At 43.4% G+C, this 16,712-nt stretch overlaps 1 protein-coding gene across 2 annotated transcripts in view; it reads left to right on the top strand.

Moving 5' to 3' along the window:
* The window catches only part of CCDC125 (coiled-coil domain containing 125), a 40,876-nt gene extending 24,768 nt beyond the window's left edge, over positions 1-16,108 (top strand). For both annotated transcript variants that reach the window (XM_006124319.4, XM_075932230.1), the window contains exons 9-12: positions 4,193-4,300; positions 8,372-8,546; positions 13,662-13,795; positions 13,944-16,108. In XM_006124319.4, coding sequence (XP_006124381.3) covers positions 4,193-4,300; positions 8,372-8,546; positions 13,662-13,795; positions 13,944-14,381 — 855 coding nt within the window. In that variant the 3' untranslated portion in view covers positions 14,382-16,108. The remainder of the gene's footprint in view (positions 1-4,192; positions 4,301-8,371; positions 8,547-13,661; positions 13,796-13,943) is intronic.
* Positions 16,109-16,712: the final 604 nt, after the last annotated feature.

Below are 16,712 nucleotides of genomic sequence, written 5' to 3'. Positions count from 1 at the left end.
TGATGAACAGCTGAGAATCCAATTTATGTGATCTAAGGTCTGACAGATTTCCAGAAAGCCATCTGGAATATATCCAAAGCTTCCTTAATTTACCAGGAGGAAAATGCGATTGAGAGAAACAAATAGTATTACATGAGAGATTGTAACCACATTTCTGCAAGTGTTCATTCTAGCAAGATTACACTGTAATGGTCTCTTGATTACTTTGGCATTCAATTACAGTTAGGGAGAATGTTTTTAAAAGTTTTTCAGGGATTTAGAAACACAACTCCCTTTTGAAAGACATTGGGATTTGTGCTCCTAAATCACTTAAGACATTTGAAAATCTGCACCTAAGCCTTTTAATAAACTCTCTATATATAATAGTATCATTTCTTGGCCTATTAAAAGCTAAGATCACGTGTAGATATGTCCTCATGTGTTAACTATCTGCAGTAATACCTTGCTTACACATTTATCCAGGGAATAGCTTGGCATTTTTATTTATTTTAAAAAGAAAAGGGTTAATGCATTATGTACAAGGCTACAATTTTGTCAGAGATATTTTTAGTAAAAATCACGGACAGGTGTAATAGGGTTGCCACCCTTTCTTGTGAGCCTCCTTTCGGGTTGGGTATGTCCACAGTCTTTAAACCAGTCCCAGCCCTGCTTTTGGAAGCAATGGTTTTGTCCTCTTAGTCTGTTTTGGACAAATTACAACATGGTTTTACAAAAGGTAGATCGTGCCAAACCAACCTGATCTCCGTTTTTGAGAAAGTAACAGATTTTTTAGATAAAGGAAATGCAGTGGATCTAATCTACCTAGGCTTTAGTAAGGCATTTGATACAGTACCACATGGGGAATTATTGGTTACATTGGAAAAGATAGGGATTAATATGAAAGTTGAGAGGTAGATAAGCAACTGGTTAAAAGGGAGACTACAGCGGGTCATATTGAAAGGTGAACTGTCAGGTTGGAGGAAGGTTACTAGCGGAGTTCCTCAGGGATCAGTTTTGGGGCCAATTTTATTTAATCTTTTTATCGCTGACCTTGGCACCAAAAGTGGAGGTGTCCTGATTAAAATCTGCGGATGATACAAAGTTGGGAGCTATTGCCAATTCAGAAAAGGATCGGGATATCATACAGGAAGATCTGGATGATCTTGTAAATTGGAGTGATAGCAATAGAATGAAATTTAATAGCGAGAAGTGTAAGGTTATGCATTTAGGGATTAATAACAAGAATTTTAGTTATAAGCTGGGGACACATCAGTTGGAAGTAACGGAGGAGGAGGAGGACCTCGGAGTCCTGGTTGATTATAGAATGACTATGAGCCGCCATTGTGACATGGCCGTGAAAAAGGCTAATACGGTCTTGGGATGTATTAGGCGAGGTATTTCCAGTAGGGATAAGGAGGTGTTAGTGCCATTATACAAGGCATTGGTGAGACCCCATTTGGAATACTGTGTGCAGTTCTGGTCTCCCATGTTTAAGAAGGATGAATTCAAACTGGAACAGGTACAAAGAAGGGCCACTAGGATGATCCGAGGAATGGAAAACCTGTCCTATAAAAGGAGACTCAAGGAGCTTGGCTTGTTTACTTTAACCAAAAGAAGGCTGAGGGGGACATGATTGCACTCTGTAAATATATTAGAGGGATAAATACCAGGGAGGGAGAAGAATTATTTAAGCTTAATACCAATGTGGACACAAGAACAAATGGATATAAGCTGGCTAGTAGGAAGTTTAGACTTGAGATTAGATGAAGGTTTCTAACAAGTAGAGGAGTGAGGTTCTGGAATGGCCTTCCAAGGGAAGTAGTGGGGGCAAAAGATCTATCTGGTTTCAAGATTAAACTAGATGGGTTTATGAAGGGGATGGTTTGATGAGATAACATGATCTTGGTAACTAATTGACCATTCATTATCAGAGGTAAATAGGTCAATGGAGGGATGATAGGAGTTACTATAGAGAACTTTCTGGGTGTCTGGCTCTTGAGTCTTGCCCACATGCTCAGGGTTTAGCTGATCGCCATATTTGGGGTCGGGAAGGAATTTTCCTCCAGGGTAGATTGGCAGAGGCCCTGGAGGTTTTTCGCCTTCCTCTGTAGCATGGAGTACAGATCACAGCTGGAGGATTCTCTGCATCTTGGGGTCTTCAAAGTATTTGAAGGCTTCAATATCTGAGATATAGGTGAGAGGATTATTCTAGGAGGGGGTGGGTGAGATTCTGTGGCCTGCACTGTGCAGGGGGTCAGACTAGATGATCATAATGGTCCCTTCTGACCTTAAAGTCTATGAGTCTTCAGCTGGATCTCCTGACAGTTCAGTCCCTTTCTGGGAGTTTACTGATGTCTTACTGTAGATCCTTCCCTGTTAGCCTGTGTGTGTGTGTGTGGTGGCGGGGGGGAACGACTCAGGCCTGCCTGCCTAATACTCTGGGCCCTAGACTTTGTCACTGCTTTGCCCTTAAATAAAGGCTCTTCTCAACTCTGTTCCAGTAGCCAGCTAGTAGTTTTGTCTTGTTCCTCTGTGCTCATGAGAATGGGTAGCAGCCCTATTTCACCTGTCTTCTTTGCTACTAGCACTAGGCTATCTGTTGTGCTGCAGTTCCCTCAGCCAGCCACACCATCCATGATCCTCCAGTTCTAGAGAGGAACTGCCCTGTCTTTGGCTCTGCAGCTCCTTTTTATAGGGTCCTCCTGGGCACTGATTGGCTGCTTCCCTTGTAGCCACTCTAGCTTGCTTGCAGGATTTCTCCACTGCTCCTTACCTAGGACAAGTATACTAGGACACCGTGGCCTCCAGCAGAGGGCCTCTGGGTCTAGTCCACCCAGTTTCAACAGGTCAAGACCAATAAACTAAAATTCACGGAAGTCAAAAATAGCACAGCAGAATGAGGATGGAGGCGGGTCCAGAACCCTGCCCTGCTGCATGCAGCAGCGGGAGCTGCAGCCTCCTGCTCCTGGGAGAGGTCAGCTTCAGAACTGGGGTGATCCCCTTTATCCTGCGGAGCTGGGGGAGTTCCCCTCATTGCCCACGGAGATTGGGAACTATGAAATCCCCTGATGCCAATAGGGGGCAGGAGCCGGGAGCTGTGGGAAATTCCACGCACACACTATGCGGAGCTAGGATCACGGGGGGGCAGGGAAAGGGGGCGCTCACCTGCTTGTGATGACTGCATTAGGCCCCACCAGCCGTGGTGGCTGAGCAGCTGTTGGGATCCCTCCACCACCCATGGTTGCTGTGGAACTCCAGGATCTCTTCACCTATGGTGATGGCTGCAGAGCTGTGCGTTCCCCCCCTTACTCGTTGGATTGGGAGCTGGGGGGGAGGAGATTCTCTGCCATCCACACAGGCTAGGAGCTGTTGTGGGATGGATGTCCCACTGTGGCTGGAAAGCTCCAGGTTCCCCCACTGGTGGCACTGGTAGCTTGAGCAATCTTGCTGGTTGCAGCAGCTGGTCTGTTGCAGGGGTCCGTCTGCAGTCCATAGTGACAAGGGTACTGCAGAAAGGTTCCCTGCTGCCAGCAGTGGCTAGGCTGCTTCAGTACCCCAATGTCACAAGGTTCTCTGGAGGTCACGGATTCTGTGACTTCTGTGACCTCTGTAATATAATCATAGCCTTAATTTATGCAGAATACATCTTTCCAGGTTTTATGTGTCTAAACAGGTGAATGCTCAAAAGGCGGAGGGGAGGTTATCCATGCACATGTCCCAAAATTAGAGTATAATATAGCAAATCGTCTCTGTCCCTGACTTTGGACATATTTCTGTTCAGGGCTTGTCTACATGGGGGACACTCAAGAGTTAACTTAACAGTGTGAAGTTAAAACACATTAAACTCCTATGGAGGTGCCCACCATCAGGGTTTACTTCCCTTCTCCTCTCCTCCCCAAGGTACTGCAAATATCAAATACCATACTGACATGATTAGTAACATAGAAATACTTTAAAGAGCAGGAGGAACAGTCGAAAAGGAGCTCAAGAACTTCCATGAGATGCATGTTATGAGGTTGAATAGTTCTTATCACTTGTTTAGTTTAGTCAAAGGTAAATGACGTGTGTGTAAGTAATTTAGGTTTCCCTATCCACTATTCCACTAATATTTCAAGGTATTGTTTATTGGTAAAAAAATCTAGATTCTTTAAATTACATTGTGTGAACATCGAATTGTTTGAGTAACTGGTGTGTAATGCTATTGGATTTTAAGCTGGCAGTTCTTGGAGCCTGCACCTGTAATGCTCCTGGAGGAGAGCCTTGTTCCTGTGCTAAAATGTCAGCTGCAACACGAAAGCAGCTTCTTCAGCTCAGACAAGAGGTAATATAGCTTAACTTGAATGTGGAGCAACATAGATACCTTTTTCATGAAAAACTTCAGAGAATATTTGCTGCTTGGGCAGTCTAGTACATTTCAAAAAAATAAAATAAAAATAAAACAGTGCTTTTTAAATGTCTCTGGAAGCTTTGGTGAATGCTGTGGTAATACAAATAAGCAGTAGTAGTAACACACTAGAAACTTTTGCTTGTGTAATTTTTTGTTTTACAACATTTATGTACTGGCAAAAGCCCTATTACAGTAATTCCTCATTTAACACTATAGATATGTTTCAGAAAATGATTGTGTTAAGTGAAAGTGTTATGCGGGGTCAATTTTCCCATTGAACATAATGGAAAAGATGGGGATTGCGTTTCAAGTGGAGGTGTCTGTTGGGACTGGGACATAAGGTTGGGGGGAGAAAGGGGACTGGGTTACAGCAGGGAGGGGAGGTGTTTGGCCTGGGGAAAGCGAAGGGGAGGAGAGGAGAGGGGGATTGGGTTAGGAATATGCCCCAGGTGACGGGTCAGCCAGGACCCGCACTGCGTCCGGTGAGGGGGGTTGGGCAGGGAACGGTGCAGTGAGTGGCGAACCCTCTGCCGCTTTGCAGGGAGGCGGGGGAAGCCCCGCACAGCCGCCGGTGACAGGCCGGCTGGGGAAACCCAGCCGCTGGCCTGCAAGCAGGGGTAGCCCATGAGCATAGGTAGACTCGGCGGACACCTAGGGCGTCACCGGCCTGGCATGCCCTGATGATGACGTCACGAGGCGCCCGGACACCCAATGATGACGTCACAGCCATTGACGACCATGCAGGCGGGGGCGCCGATCGCACGTTCCGTCTGTGGTGCCAGCTGCCACAGCCAGCCTCGGACTGCCCCTGCCTGTAAGCGGGGGCGGAGGAGAGAGGGCAAGGTGTCTGGCGAGGGGGAGTCAGCAGGGAATGGTGCAGCGAGCGGCGAACCCTCTGCCACTTTGCAGGGAGGTGAGGGAAGCCCTGCGCTGCCGGTGGCAACGGGATGGCTGGGGAAATCGTGTTAGTCTGGGGACGGTCATGTAATTCAACAAACGTTCTCCCCCAAAAATCGCACTATCACGAAAACGTGTTAAATGAGGAATTACTGTATAAATGGAAATATTGGCAAAGAAGCACTTTTATCAGTACAGGTCGAACCTCCCAAATGCAGGATTCTGTGGTCCGGCAACATCCGTGGTCTGGCAGAGCTGCGGATGTTGCTAGACCAAAGAGCTCCCGATCCAGCTGAGACAATGCAGGGACTGGGGAGCCCTGGCTAGGCCAGGCAACACCTGAAGAGTCCCTGCCCTGGCCAGGGAAGCCCTGGCATCAACAGGGCCAAGAGTGGCCGGGGAGTCCTGGCATCAGTGGGGCTAGGTGGTGGCCAGGCAGTGGTTGGGGAGCTCCCGCCCCAGCCAGGGAATCCCTGGCTGCAGTGGGGCTGTTGGCGACCAGGCAGCTCCCAGCCAGGAACCCCAGGAAACCCCCAGTAGTAGTGGAGGGTTGGGGTGAGAAGAGAGCCTCCACCGGGGAACTCCTGGCTGAAGCGGAGCTGGCAGAGGTGGGCATCCGGGGAAGCCATGGAATCTCCAGCAGCAGCAGGACAACCCTAGCAGCGGGGATGGGTGGCTGGGCAGCCCCAGCCAGGAACTCCGGGGAACAGCCTGTGGTTGCAGGGCTGGCAGCAGCCAGGCAATTCCCTTGGGGAACCCCAGGAGATCCTGGGGCAGCAGACGGGCAGCAGGAACAGGGAGCCCTACCTACCGGTCCAGCATTAGCAGGGCCAGAAATGGGGCAGGGAATTCCCAGGACAGGAACTGCGGGGGCAGCCAGCAGGGGAACACTGACCTCCCCGATCCAGAAAAATTCGCTGGTTCAGGATATCTCAGGTCCTGAGGGTGCCAGACCAGGGAAGTCTAATCTATACAGCATGTTTTGTTTGAGAAACCAGTATAAGCTATACCAGCAAAAGCACTCTTGCTTGTGTAAGCTGTATCTATAGTAGAAGGTTGGCCAGTATAGCTTTATTAGGAAACTGGCTAGTCATTTTACTAGATTTAGGTCCCCACTGGTAGGGAGAATTTAGCAGTTCCCAGAGAGAGGGAGGAGCTTCATGAGAGGCAGAGAAATCCTTTTGCTTCCAAATCAGTTTTTCAGCACTAATTTCAGGTATTCAGTGTGGCAATTTTACATGGAGGAAGATAGCACCCTAGAGATCAAAAATAGCACTTTTACGACTCATGCAATCTTATAGTCCAGGCATAATTTTTTCTTAAAACCAAGTTGCTGGTATTTTTAAGCTCCCCTCCTTCTGTGGAATTCAGAGGGACAACTCCCTTATTTTTCTTATAACCTTTGCCACAAATTACAATTGAGTGTGTGCAAGATGCAGCAGCCTTTAAACCTGTGTCCACATTTTCTCCAAATTTTAATTATCAGCTCTTTAAAAGTTGTGGTGGTTTTAAAGCAAATGGATAGTTTAAAATTATTGATCAGTAAAGGGGAAAAACATGAAATACATACACAGCTTCATAGCTTTTTTTCATTTTTCTGGTGCAAATTCACCATATCTGAATAGAACATTATGATCATTCCTAGGATTCAAAGAGAAGTTGAAAATAGCAGCAAATATTCTTGGCTGTATTGGAGCCCAAATGTAATCGGTTAATATAAGTTAATGTTTTATATGATATAAAAAAAGCTTGCTTTATCCACGAAAGGTTTTGTAAAACAAGACTAGATTTGCTAGATTTGATTGTATTAATCTTCGATTCAGTTGCTGCATCCCTTGTAATCCTTATAAGTGCCTTATGGGTACTCTAGTCCAATAGAGTATATATTGTGTATTATATTTAATTGACAGTGGAGCAGTGCTGCTCTTTTACAAGGACGTTCTTGGAATTTGACTTTAAAATAGAACATAGAACTTTCTTGCATATGTTCACAACCTACTTGTGACAGCTGTGCTGAACTCAACTGGCATGCGACTCTCCTGCTTCTCTTTCAGCTGTCCTGGAAGGACGTAGTAAAACAGTTGTGTAAGAGAGCCAATTAGTGCAGATAACGTGTGTGTATGTATGCATATGTGTGTGTGTTTGTGGTGCGTACTAGGGCTGTTAAAAGTTTAACCGGCTGTTTACCCAGTAAGTTGATGCTTATTGGTTAATGGTGTTAAACTCAGCCAGCTTCTGGGAGGTGGCTTCATTGCTACAGTGAATCCTCCTTTCTGGGACCCATGCTGAAGGTTTCATTGCAAACTCTACCATATAAAGTGTTACGTATGCTCTCTTACTCTCTCTTGCTACGTCTACATTGGCATGATCTTGCACAAATACTCTTTAACGCAAGAGTTCTTGCATTACAGTATTTGTGCAAGAGAGCGTCTATACTGGCATGTGCCTTTGCGCAAGAGATGTGCTTTTACGCAAGAGCATCTGTGCCAGTGTAGACGTTCTCTTGCGCAAGAAAGCTCCAATGGCCATTTTAGCCATTGGGCTTTCTTGCACAAGAAATTCATGTTGCCTGTCTACACTGGCCTCTTGCGCAAGAACAGTTGCGCAAGAGGGCTTATTCCTGAGCGGGAGCATCATAGTTCTTGTGCAAGAAGCACTGATTTCACACATTAGAATGTCAGTGTTCTTGCGCAAAAGCTCCCCAGCAGTGTAGACAGGCAGCATGTTTTTGTGTAAAAGCGGCTGCTTTGGCACAAGATCGCGCCAATGTAGACACAGCCTCTCTGTAAGGATTTCAATCCCCACCTAACAATTATTCTTTTAGAAAGCTAATCTTTAGTTTTTCTTAAAAAAAAACAACAAAAAAACCACGATTGTTTTAAAGGCAGGACTAATGTCTTCACTTCCTTAATCGTATCTGGTGAGCTCCTCCTGTACTTCAATTCACCCAGGGAGGCCTCGTACGTGCATGGCTGAGTTGGCAATGCTCTTTCAATGATAGCATAAGATGTTCTGCTATACTGTATTAACAGACAGTCTGATTTTTTGAGACTATTTTGGCTTCCTGATTTGTGTAATGCATTCTAATTTTCCCTTAACTAAAAATAGTGTGATGCTCTGAAGAAGAGTAAAGAAGAAGCATATATAATGGCAGATGCCTTCAGAATTGCATTTGAGCAGCAGTTAATGCAGAGAAAGGACCAGGCTTTGCGGCTCACGCAAGTGAATAAGATCTGTAAAAAAGAAACAAAACTTATAAACTGGAAACGCCTCAGAGAGAACGGTAAATGTCATGTTTTATAATTTTTTATTGTTGGAATTTAAGAAAAATTAATAAGTATCTGTAGGAAAGAGGATAGATTTACTGAAGAGTTACAGCATTCTGTTTCATTACAACTGGGATCCAATTGCTGATGTAGGAATTCTGAGAATCAAGAAAATGGGAAATGTCATGTAAAAACTGCAAATACATCACAATATAGTATCATCTAGTTAGAGATTTTTCTGCTGGAGGTTTCACAACTTTTATTTTAGGTCTTCTGTATATTAATCACACTTGATTGTAATCCCCAGCAATAACTGTAAAAGCATATAGGATATACCAGTCTAGGTTTTTCAATTCAGTTTTTTTTAATCTTGTCTTCAAAGGATACCATCTGAATAGTATCACTGAAAAAAATCTTTAACTATGGCACTTATAACATTGGATATTAAAATTGCAGGGATTAGCGAATCTCTCCTATTTTACACCATTTATTATATTTGTTTTATCTTGTGCACTCAGCTTGAACCATGAAAATAGACTGGTCTTTTTATCAATCTCACTTTTAGGTTATTCTATTGTAGCATAGTGTAAATATTATAAATATTGCAGAGGAAATGTTTGTTCTTTTTTGAGTAATGTTCCACTTCAGTTACTTCAGGTACACATGTGCCTCTTGAACCCTTGATTGGAGATTTTGCATAGGCAGTATCTGTTCAGATCACACATGCTTTCTATACAACCTCATGTTACACATCATGGTTATATAACAGGCAAATCACCCTCAGTTCCTTTTTACAACCTGAGCCTAAGATGGAGCTCTAGCATGTTCAGATTGTGCATGCCCCATGTGGCAGTGGCAGTCCCACTCCTGGGTCCCAGACCCTTGTTCCACCCACTGTCCTGCAGTTTAGGGGCCATGGTACAAATCCCACTTGCCTTTTCTCAGTGTTTTCCTTCTGCCCCTTGGCAAAACAAATTGGTGTTGGGGCCGATGCCCCTGGCCAGTTGGGGCTGAGTAAACAGTTCTTCTCAGACACCTGCCAAAGTTTCTGGCCACATGGGGGGAAGGGAGTATCCAAACAGTCCCTGTCGGAGCCCCTCACAGCCTTTGGCAGTGCTGATGTTGTTCTGCTCAGCTTCTCTGATTCTCCTTATCAATTGTTAGCTCCTCTCCATCTCCACTCTCCAAACTCCTTCTCCACTCCCTCTCCTCCTCCCCCACTGGGAAGCTTTTTAAAGAGGTCCTGTGGCACTCTGAAGTCAGCTCACCTGGCCTTTAATTGATTTATAGCCGCCCTGCCTCAGCTGCTCCTAATTAATGAGGGCTGTTGCTATTTTTTCTAGAGTTGCCTTTCTCCCCTTCTATCGAGCTCTTTAACCTGCTCTGTCACATCTGTCATCTTTTGCTGTTGTTCTCTGGTTAGTTTAGTGCATGGGTCCACAACCTTTTCAAACCAAAGAGCCAAACTACGTCAAAATTCAGAACAAGTGGTGAACAGAGAGCCAATATAAGATTGCCCATTTGCATGACTGAAAATATACAACTTAATATTATTGATAATTGACATGATGATTAAGAATAGCATAAATGAAACATTGTACTCGAGGACTTTATTTAATGGGTCTTCTGCTGCTGCATCTTTTTGCACATTTCTTTGAAGTTTACATCATACTGGTCAAATTCAGCTTCATGCACTCATTCAGGCTGTCTTGTGTCAGTCTTGAGCGCAAATTACCTTTGATGTGATTCAAATGAGAGAGAGCCTGCTCACACACATAGGTGGACCAAAGCATTGAAAGTAAGGCCTACCTGACATTCTGCATGGTGTATGACAGGAAGTTCTTCCCAGCTTTGCAGAATCAGATTATCATCATGCTCCTTCACATCAGCTCATTTGTGCAAATTTGCCAATTCTGTACGTTGCCGAGCAAGGCATTCTTAATCAGAATGCAGCTTGATGAATTTTTCCATCCAGATATCCGACTCCTTGAAATCTGCTATTTCCATTTCCAAATTGCTGACTCAGATACAGGAGGCCCCCAGCTTGCAACTGCGTGAGATCCGACCTCCCGCACTTACAACCATTTTTGTAAGTGTGGAAGGGGCCGAAAACCCCTGACTTCCATTCTTGGCCCGCATTTATGACGGTGCACGGCACCTATCGTTAATGGAGATTCAAGTTATGACTCCCACAGCTTGTGACACTTCCCCCAGAACCAATTGCGTTGCAAGTCGAGGGCCTCCAGTACCTGGAATGACTGTCAGATCTAGTTCTTCAATGGATGCTTTATGTGGACGAATCATAAACTTAAACAGAGCATTGTGTTTGTAAAAGTGAACAATACAAGACTTGAATACCATCAGGAGCTCAGAAACAAACCTGGCAAGCTGCTGCAAATCAAGGCTGTTGTTTGGATTCTCTCTCTGACACAAATCACAAAACATTTGTAATCTTTTAGAATGTGCCAGTCTGTCCATCTCATTATCTTTGATGAAGACAGTCTATTTTGACTCATATCTAAACACTGCCTGTTGCAGAGTTAGGACTGTATTTCCTTGCCCTCGTAGCTTAAGGTTCAACTCATTCAAATGACCAGTAATGTAGACGAGATAGTAAAACTTGAGCAATCAGTCTCAGTCTGAAAGCTCAGGGCTTTTGATACCCTTCATATACAATTACTTAATCTTATTAATGCAGGCGGCAAAACGAGACAAAACTTGGCCATGAGATAACCAGCCGAACATTGCTCTGCATTATTAGATTGGGGTATTCAGAATCTACTTTCTTGAGCAGTGATAGAAATTAATGGTTATTAAAGGCTTGTGCAAGAATCCAATTGACAATGTGAACAACCAGTCCCATTACATTTCTGAGTTCGGTTCCACAAGATTGCGCACAAAGTGCCTCCTGATTCACAATGCAATGAAAGTTCAAAAGTGGGCAGTTCAGCTGTTCTGACAAAAGAGTAAGAAATCCCCTGTATTTGCTGACCATGTAAGGTACACCTAGTCTGTACACACTAACAGAAGATTATCCAACTGTATTTCTTTCTTGTTTACAAAGTTCACTACAGTTTTAAGGATGTCTTCGACCCTTGCTTGATTTTTCATTGGCAATATCTCAGTCATTTCTTCATGCACAGCATTTCCACAAATATATCGTCCAAGAATACACAATGATTAGCATCACACATGTCAGTTGTCTTGTCCAAAGGAAGCAAAAAATAAGTAGCTGTACTCCAGTTTTGCATTTGTTCCTTGTCAATTTGATGGTCCATTTTCATAGCTCTGTCATGAACTGTATTTTGGGAATGAGAGAAGAGCCATATTTGATTCCATACTGAGCCATATTTAGCTCTAGAGCCATAGGTTACAGACCCTTGGTGTAGTGTGTCTAGTTTCATTGATAGCCAGTCTAAGTGCTGCTATTGCTTGGAGGAATTCTATGTATTACAAAAGTGGCTTTTTCTTGGTTCTAAAATCTAGAGCATAGAAAAATCAGACGACCAAACTGATGCTTTGGATGATGGACTGTTCCCTGCAGCCTCTTCTGAATTAGGCCAAGGGACTGGCTCCTATACATCTGTCTCCAGTGCCCCTTCAATCCTGGCTAATGTCTCCTCTAAGGGGGAGAAGAGAGTGAAGGACTCAGGGAAGATACTAAGGAAGAGGACTCTTGGTCTCCCACCACAAGAATTAGCTCCCAAAAGGCGCCAATCTCCTGCTAAGTCCACATTGTCAGATGCCTTGCCTCCTTGACTCAGTATCACATAGGTGAAGGACTATTTGTTTGGTATCTGTGTGGCTGGGAGATCTTGGAGCACTTTAGAGAAGCACAGCTCCTTGATACCATCTGTGAAGGTCAGAGTGGCCGAGGACATCCACTCCTGCAGAACGGCATCACCTACATCAGACTTAGCAATAGTGTCCTGTATTTCTGGTTCATCAGTACCAGCAAAATCAAAGCACCAGATACCGTCAGCCCCAGCATCTAAATGCTCCAGATGAACATTACTCTTCATTTCAACTGCTGCATTAGTACCAATTTACTTGGTACCACAGGAATTCTGCTGTTTCAAGAATGCTGACTCTCAATATTACCTTGTGGGATTCTCCATCCTTTTCTGTTGGGTCCCTCTGCCCCATTAAAGAACATTGAGCAAGATAAACCAGATGGTCTCCTACTTTTCGATGCAGAATTTCCCCCTGCATCATGACAGGAACTCATACTTTGACAAGAATTCTTATCCATATCAGGGATGGTGGGATCAGTCTGGGGTATCACCCCTCTCCTGTAGCAGCCTCCACAGTGGCTACACTGAAACATTTGCACAGCATATTGGCAACAATTTGCCATACATCTGATTCCATTGCACCACAAGTTTGTGCAGCTCTATATACCGCTGATGTGTGCCATGAGGTTGTGTAGAGGGCATGGGTAGGTTGTATGGATCCTGCAGGAAATTTGCAGGAAATTAATGATTAGTCTGATGTCTTTGTTCACTAATTATGTGTCCTGATCATAAAAAGAATTTAAAATGTCCATACCCTTTATTTTTATCTTCATTTAAATTAATATATATATATATATATATATATATATATATATATATATATATATATATATATATATATATGTAGTAGTTTAAGACTTATAAACTACTTACATTTCTTTCACAAAATCTTCTTTAATCTAGCATACACAGTGTCCCTTTTTTATAAAAACAAAACCCAAAACAAATAGGAATTGTTTGTTATAATAATACCTAGCCTCTTGTGTGTGTTTTTTTTTTCATCGGTGGATGTCAAGAATTTCATAGGCTTTAAACAAGAGCCAAAATGAACTTCTCATGCAGTTCCAGAAGTTTCCATTTTGTTGACCCATATTTGCAGCCAAAGATTATTTTATCATTGGTGTGGGCTTGGGCAGCATTGCTTGCAAAACCATTTGCCATATTGTGTCCAATGAAAGTCAACTATAATTTGGATTACTGCTTTATAAGGTGGTAGTTCCTTCCATATCTTATTTTGTAAATGTACATTTTATCCCAAAGTTAGCATCTTGTTTGCTTAAAGAATACTAGTTTTTTATGTCCTTGTGTATTTCAAATGAAGTCTGTTCCTTTTTTCAGGACTTGGTATGGTGCAAGGGAACAAGAAAAATCTGGGTCAAAAGTTGACGGGTATGCTTATTTCTGATACTGACTGTAGGAAAATGGAAGACTTGGATAATCCTCATGAAATCCTTAGGATGCTAATAGATTTGGTTAGTATCTTAAAATCTTGCAAAGGCATATTGATTTAAGTTACCTTAGTTCCCTCTGATCAAACAAATACTGTTGACTCTCATATGATGTAGTTCTAAGGAATAATTTATAAACTAGTTTTCTTTTTTCTTTTTAATGTGAATACAGCTGAATGATAAAGAAGAGGCTTTGGCTCATCAAAGAAAGGTTAGTTATATGCTAGCTCGTGCATTGGAAGAAAAAGAAGATGCATCAATGCACAGTAAAGAAAACAGTTTTTCAGGAGAGGGCATTACTCTGAAGAACCATCTGGATACGGCTTCAGAATCTCACAAATCAAATGATCTTGCATATTTGTGTTCTCAGAACAACACTTGCTCAATTCTCAACACAAAAATACATCAAAATTCTACAAGAGCACTTCAAAAGTCACATTCCTGGCCATCCAGGAATTATGAAGAAAATTATATGCAAAGGGTAGATGAAACCACAGATATGAACTGTGCATATCAAGAGCACTTAGAAGAAAAAAAACTTTGTGATAGTGCCAAAGTACAAGGAAGCCTTGCAGAGGATGTCAGAGACGGCACTAAATTTAAACTTTAATTCTGGAATAAAATTCCAGGAAATATGTTCTATGAACTACTTTTCTAAGAAACATATTTTAATACTTAGGTTAAAAAGTAGTAAGTTAGTATCTTGTTAGCATAGGTGTGGGGAATCTTTTTTGGGTCAGAAGCCACTGACCCACAGAAAATCAGTTGGCGGCCACACAAAAGTGAGGAGCAAAAAAACCCCCCAAAACAAAACCCCTCACTGATGGGCTTGGGTGTGGAGTCGGGGAGTGAGGAAGGGATGGGTGGGAAATAGGGTGCAGTAGCAGCCTGGGAATGGGGGGGTCTGGGCGGGAGGAGTGGTGCAGAGTCTAGACAATGTGGAGGCACTTACCTGGCGCAGCTCCCTAAGGACACACATGGCTCCATGTCCCCTGCTGCTCCCAAACACTGCCCCCTGCTGTTCCTATTGGTCGCAATTATGACCAAACAAAGTGGCATGGGAAAAGCCGCCAGGCAGCACTTTGCTGCCCTGCTATTTCCCCAGCCGGCGAGATGGGGAGTGGCAGTGCATGGAGCCACTTCTTCCCCCCACCAGTCAGAGCCTTTGGGTTGGGTCCAGCCATGGCTTGCCTGACTCCGGTCCTGTGAAGCTCAGGGCTACCCTTTTCCCCCCACCCCTGCGGTAGGGAGTCCTTGCTGGTGCTCCAGCCCCATGCAGGGGGAGGGGAAGGTGCAGGACTGGAGCACTAGTTCAAGATCTCTGATGCTGGGGGGTAAAGCCAAATCCAGGCAAGCCAGGGGCTGTATCCAGTCCCAGGGCCTTACATTCCCCACTCCTGTCCTGTTAGACTTTGTAGGCTATCTGTGGGTTTTCAGTGTGCTTGCAACTAAGAAAAAAAAATCAGCCAAAAGTTTTTGAATTAATGAAGGAGGCTTGTTTTCGCTGTGGGGATGGTTTTGTCTTTCACCTGTTCTTTCCCTCTTACGTCTGATAACTAAAATAAAGATTTAAAAAGTCACTTGATTCTCTGCCAACTCTGCCATGTACTTAAAAGGAAGATACAAGAAATGTATCTTTGGAAAACCAATGCTGTGCTATATCTGTAGAACATTAATTCATGTTGAAATACATCAAGCATTGCTACAATTCTGTATATACCACACAGGCTTTGTCTATACTACAGAGATTTTTTTCGGAAAAATGGCCGTTTTTCAAAAACAACTTGTGGAGCATCCACAGCTCAAGCACATTTTTGGGCAAAAAAATTGAAAGAATGGAGGGGTTTTTGCACAATTGGTATTCCTCTTTCTATGAGGAAGAAGCTTTTTTGCAAAAGAGTTCTTTTTGCGCAAAAAGAGGAAAATGCACAAGTACCTTGGTGGCCATTCTATGCATACCAGTCAGTGCTTACTTTTGAGAGAGCATTCATGCAGTCTGAACGCTCTCTTTCGCAAAAGTGCATTGCTTTTTCAATGCGCTTTTGCAGTGTGGATGTGCTCTTGTGCAAGAAGTTTTTGTGGAATATTTCTTCTGATAAAAGCTTCTTGCGCAAGAAGCCTGCAGTCTAGATGTAACCACTGTAGCAAAGTCCATTCCAGACTGAAGTTCCAACAAATAGGTTCATGGTTTCACTGGTTTTGTTTTATTATTATGTAAGTTATCATGCCAGTGTTTTGACATACCTTATGATTAGGGCCCTACCAAATTCATGGTCCATTTTGGTCAATTTCACAGTTGTAGGATTTTAAACATAATAAATATCATGTGTTCAGCTATTTTAATCTGAAATTTCAGTGTGTGGCACATGTAGGGATTTTGACCATAAGGAGTTGTGGATGTGTTGCAAGGTTATTGTAGGGTGGGAGAGTTGTGGAACATCTACCCTTACCTCTGTGTAGCTGCTGGCAGAAACATTGCTTTCAGAGCTGGACAGCTGTAGAGCGGTGGCTGCTGGCTAGGATCCAAACTCTGAAGACAAAGCCATTGCTGGCAGCACAGAAATAAGAATGAGGTGGGATGGAATCACCAACTTTACTTCTGTGCTGCTGCCAACAACATCTTCGGAACTGGGTACCTGAACGACCACAACCACTCTCCAGCCATTCAGCTCCGAAGGCAGCACCAGAAGTAAGGGTGGCAATACTGCAAACGCCCCCTAAATAACCTTCTAATCCCCTTGCAATTGATCCCCCTGCAACTCTCTTTTGTATCAGGACCCCCAATTTGAGAAACACTGCTTCTTTTCTGTGAAATCTGCATATTATAGAATAAAAGCACACAAAAGACTAGGTTTCACAGTTGTGACATTTTTTCATGGCAGATAATTTGGTTGGACCCTACTTATACTAAGTTCCTGAAACTACAGTTAAACAGAATTTT

This window comes from Pelodiscus sinensis, chromosome 6 (assembly GCF_049634645.1).
Source record: "Pelodiscus sinensis isolate JC-2024 chromosome 6, ASM4963464v1, whole genome shotgun sequence".
Classification (NCBI taxonomy): Eukaryota; Metazoa; Chordata; order Testudines; family Trionychidae; genus Pelodiscus; species Pelodiscus sinensis.
Note: the sequence above shows the minus strand (reverse complement) of the source record. Positions and strands in the feature narration are given on the sequence as shown.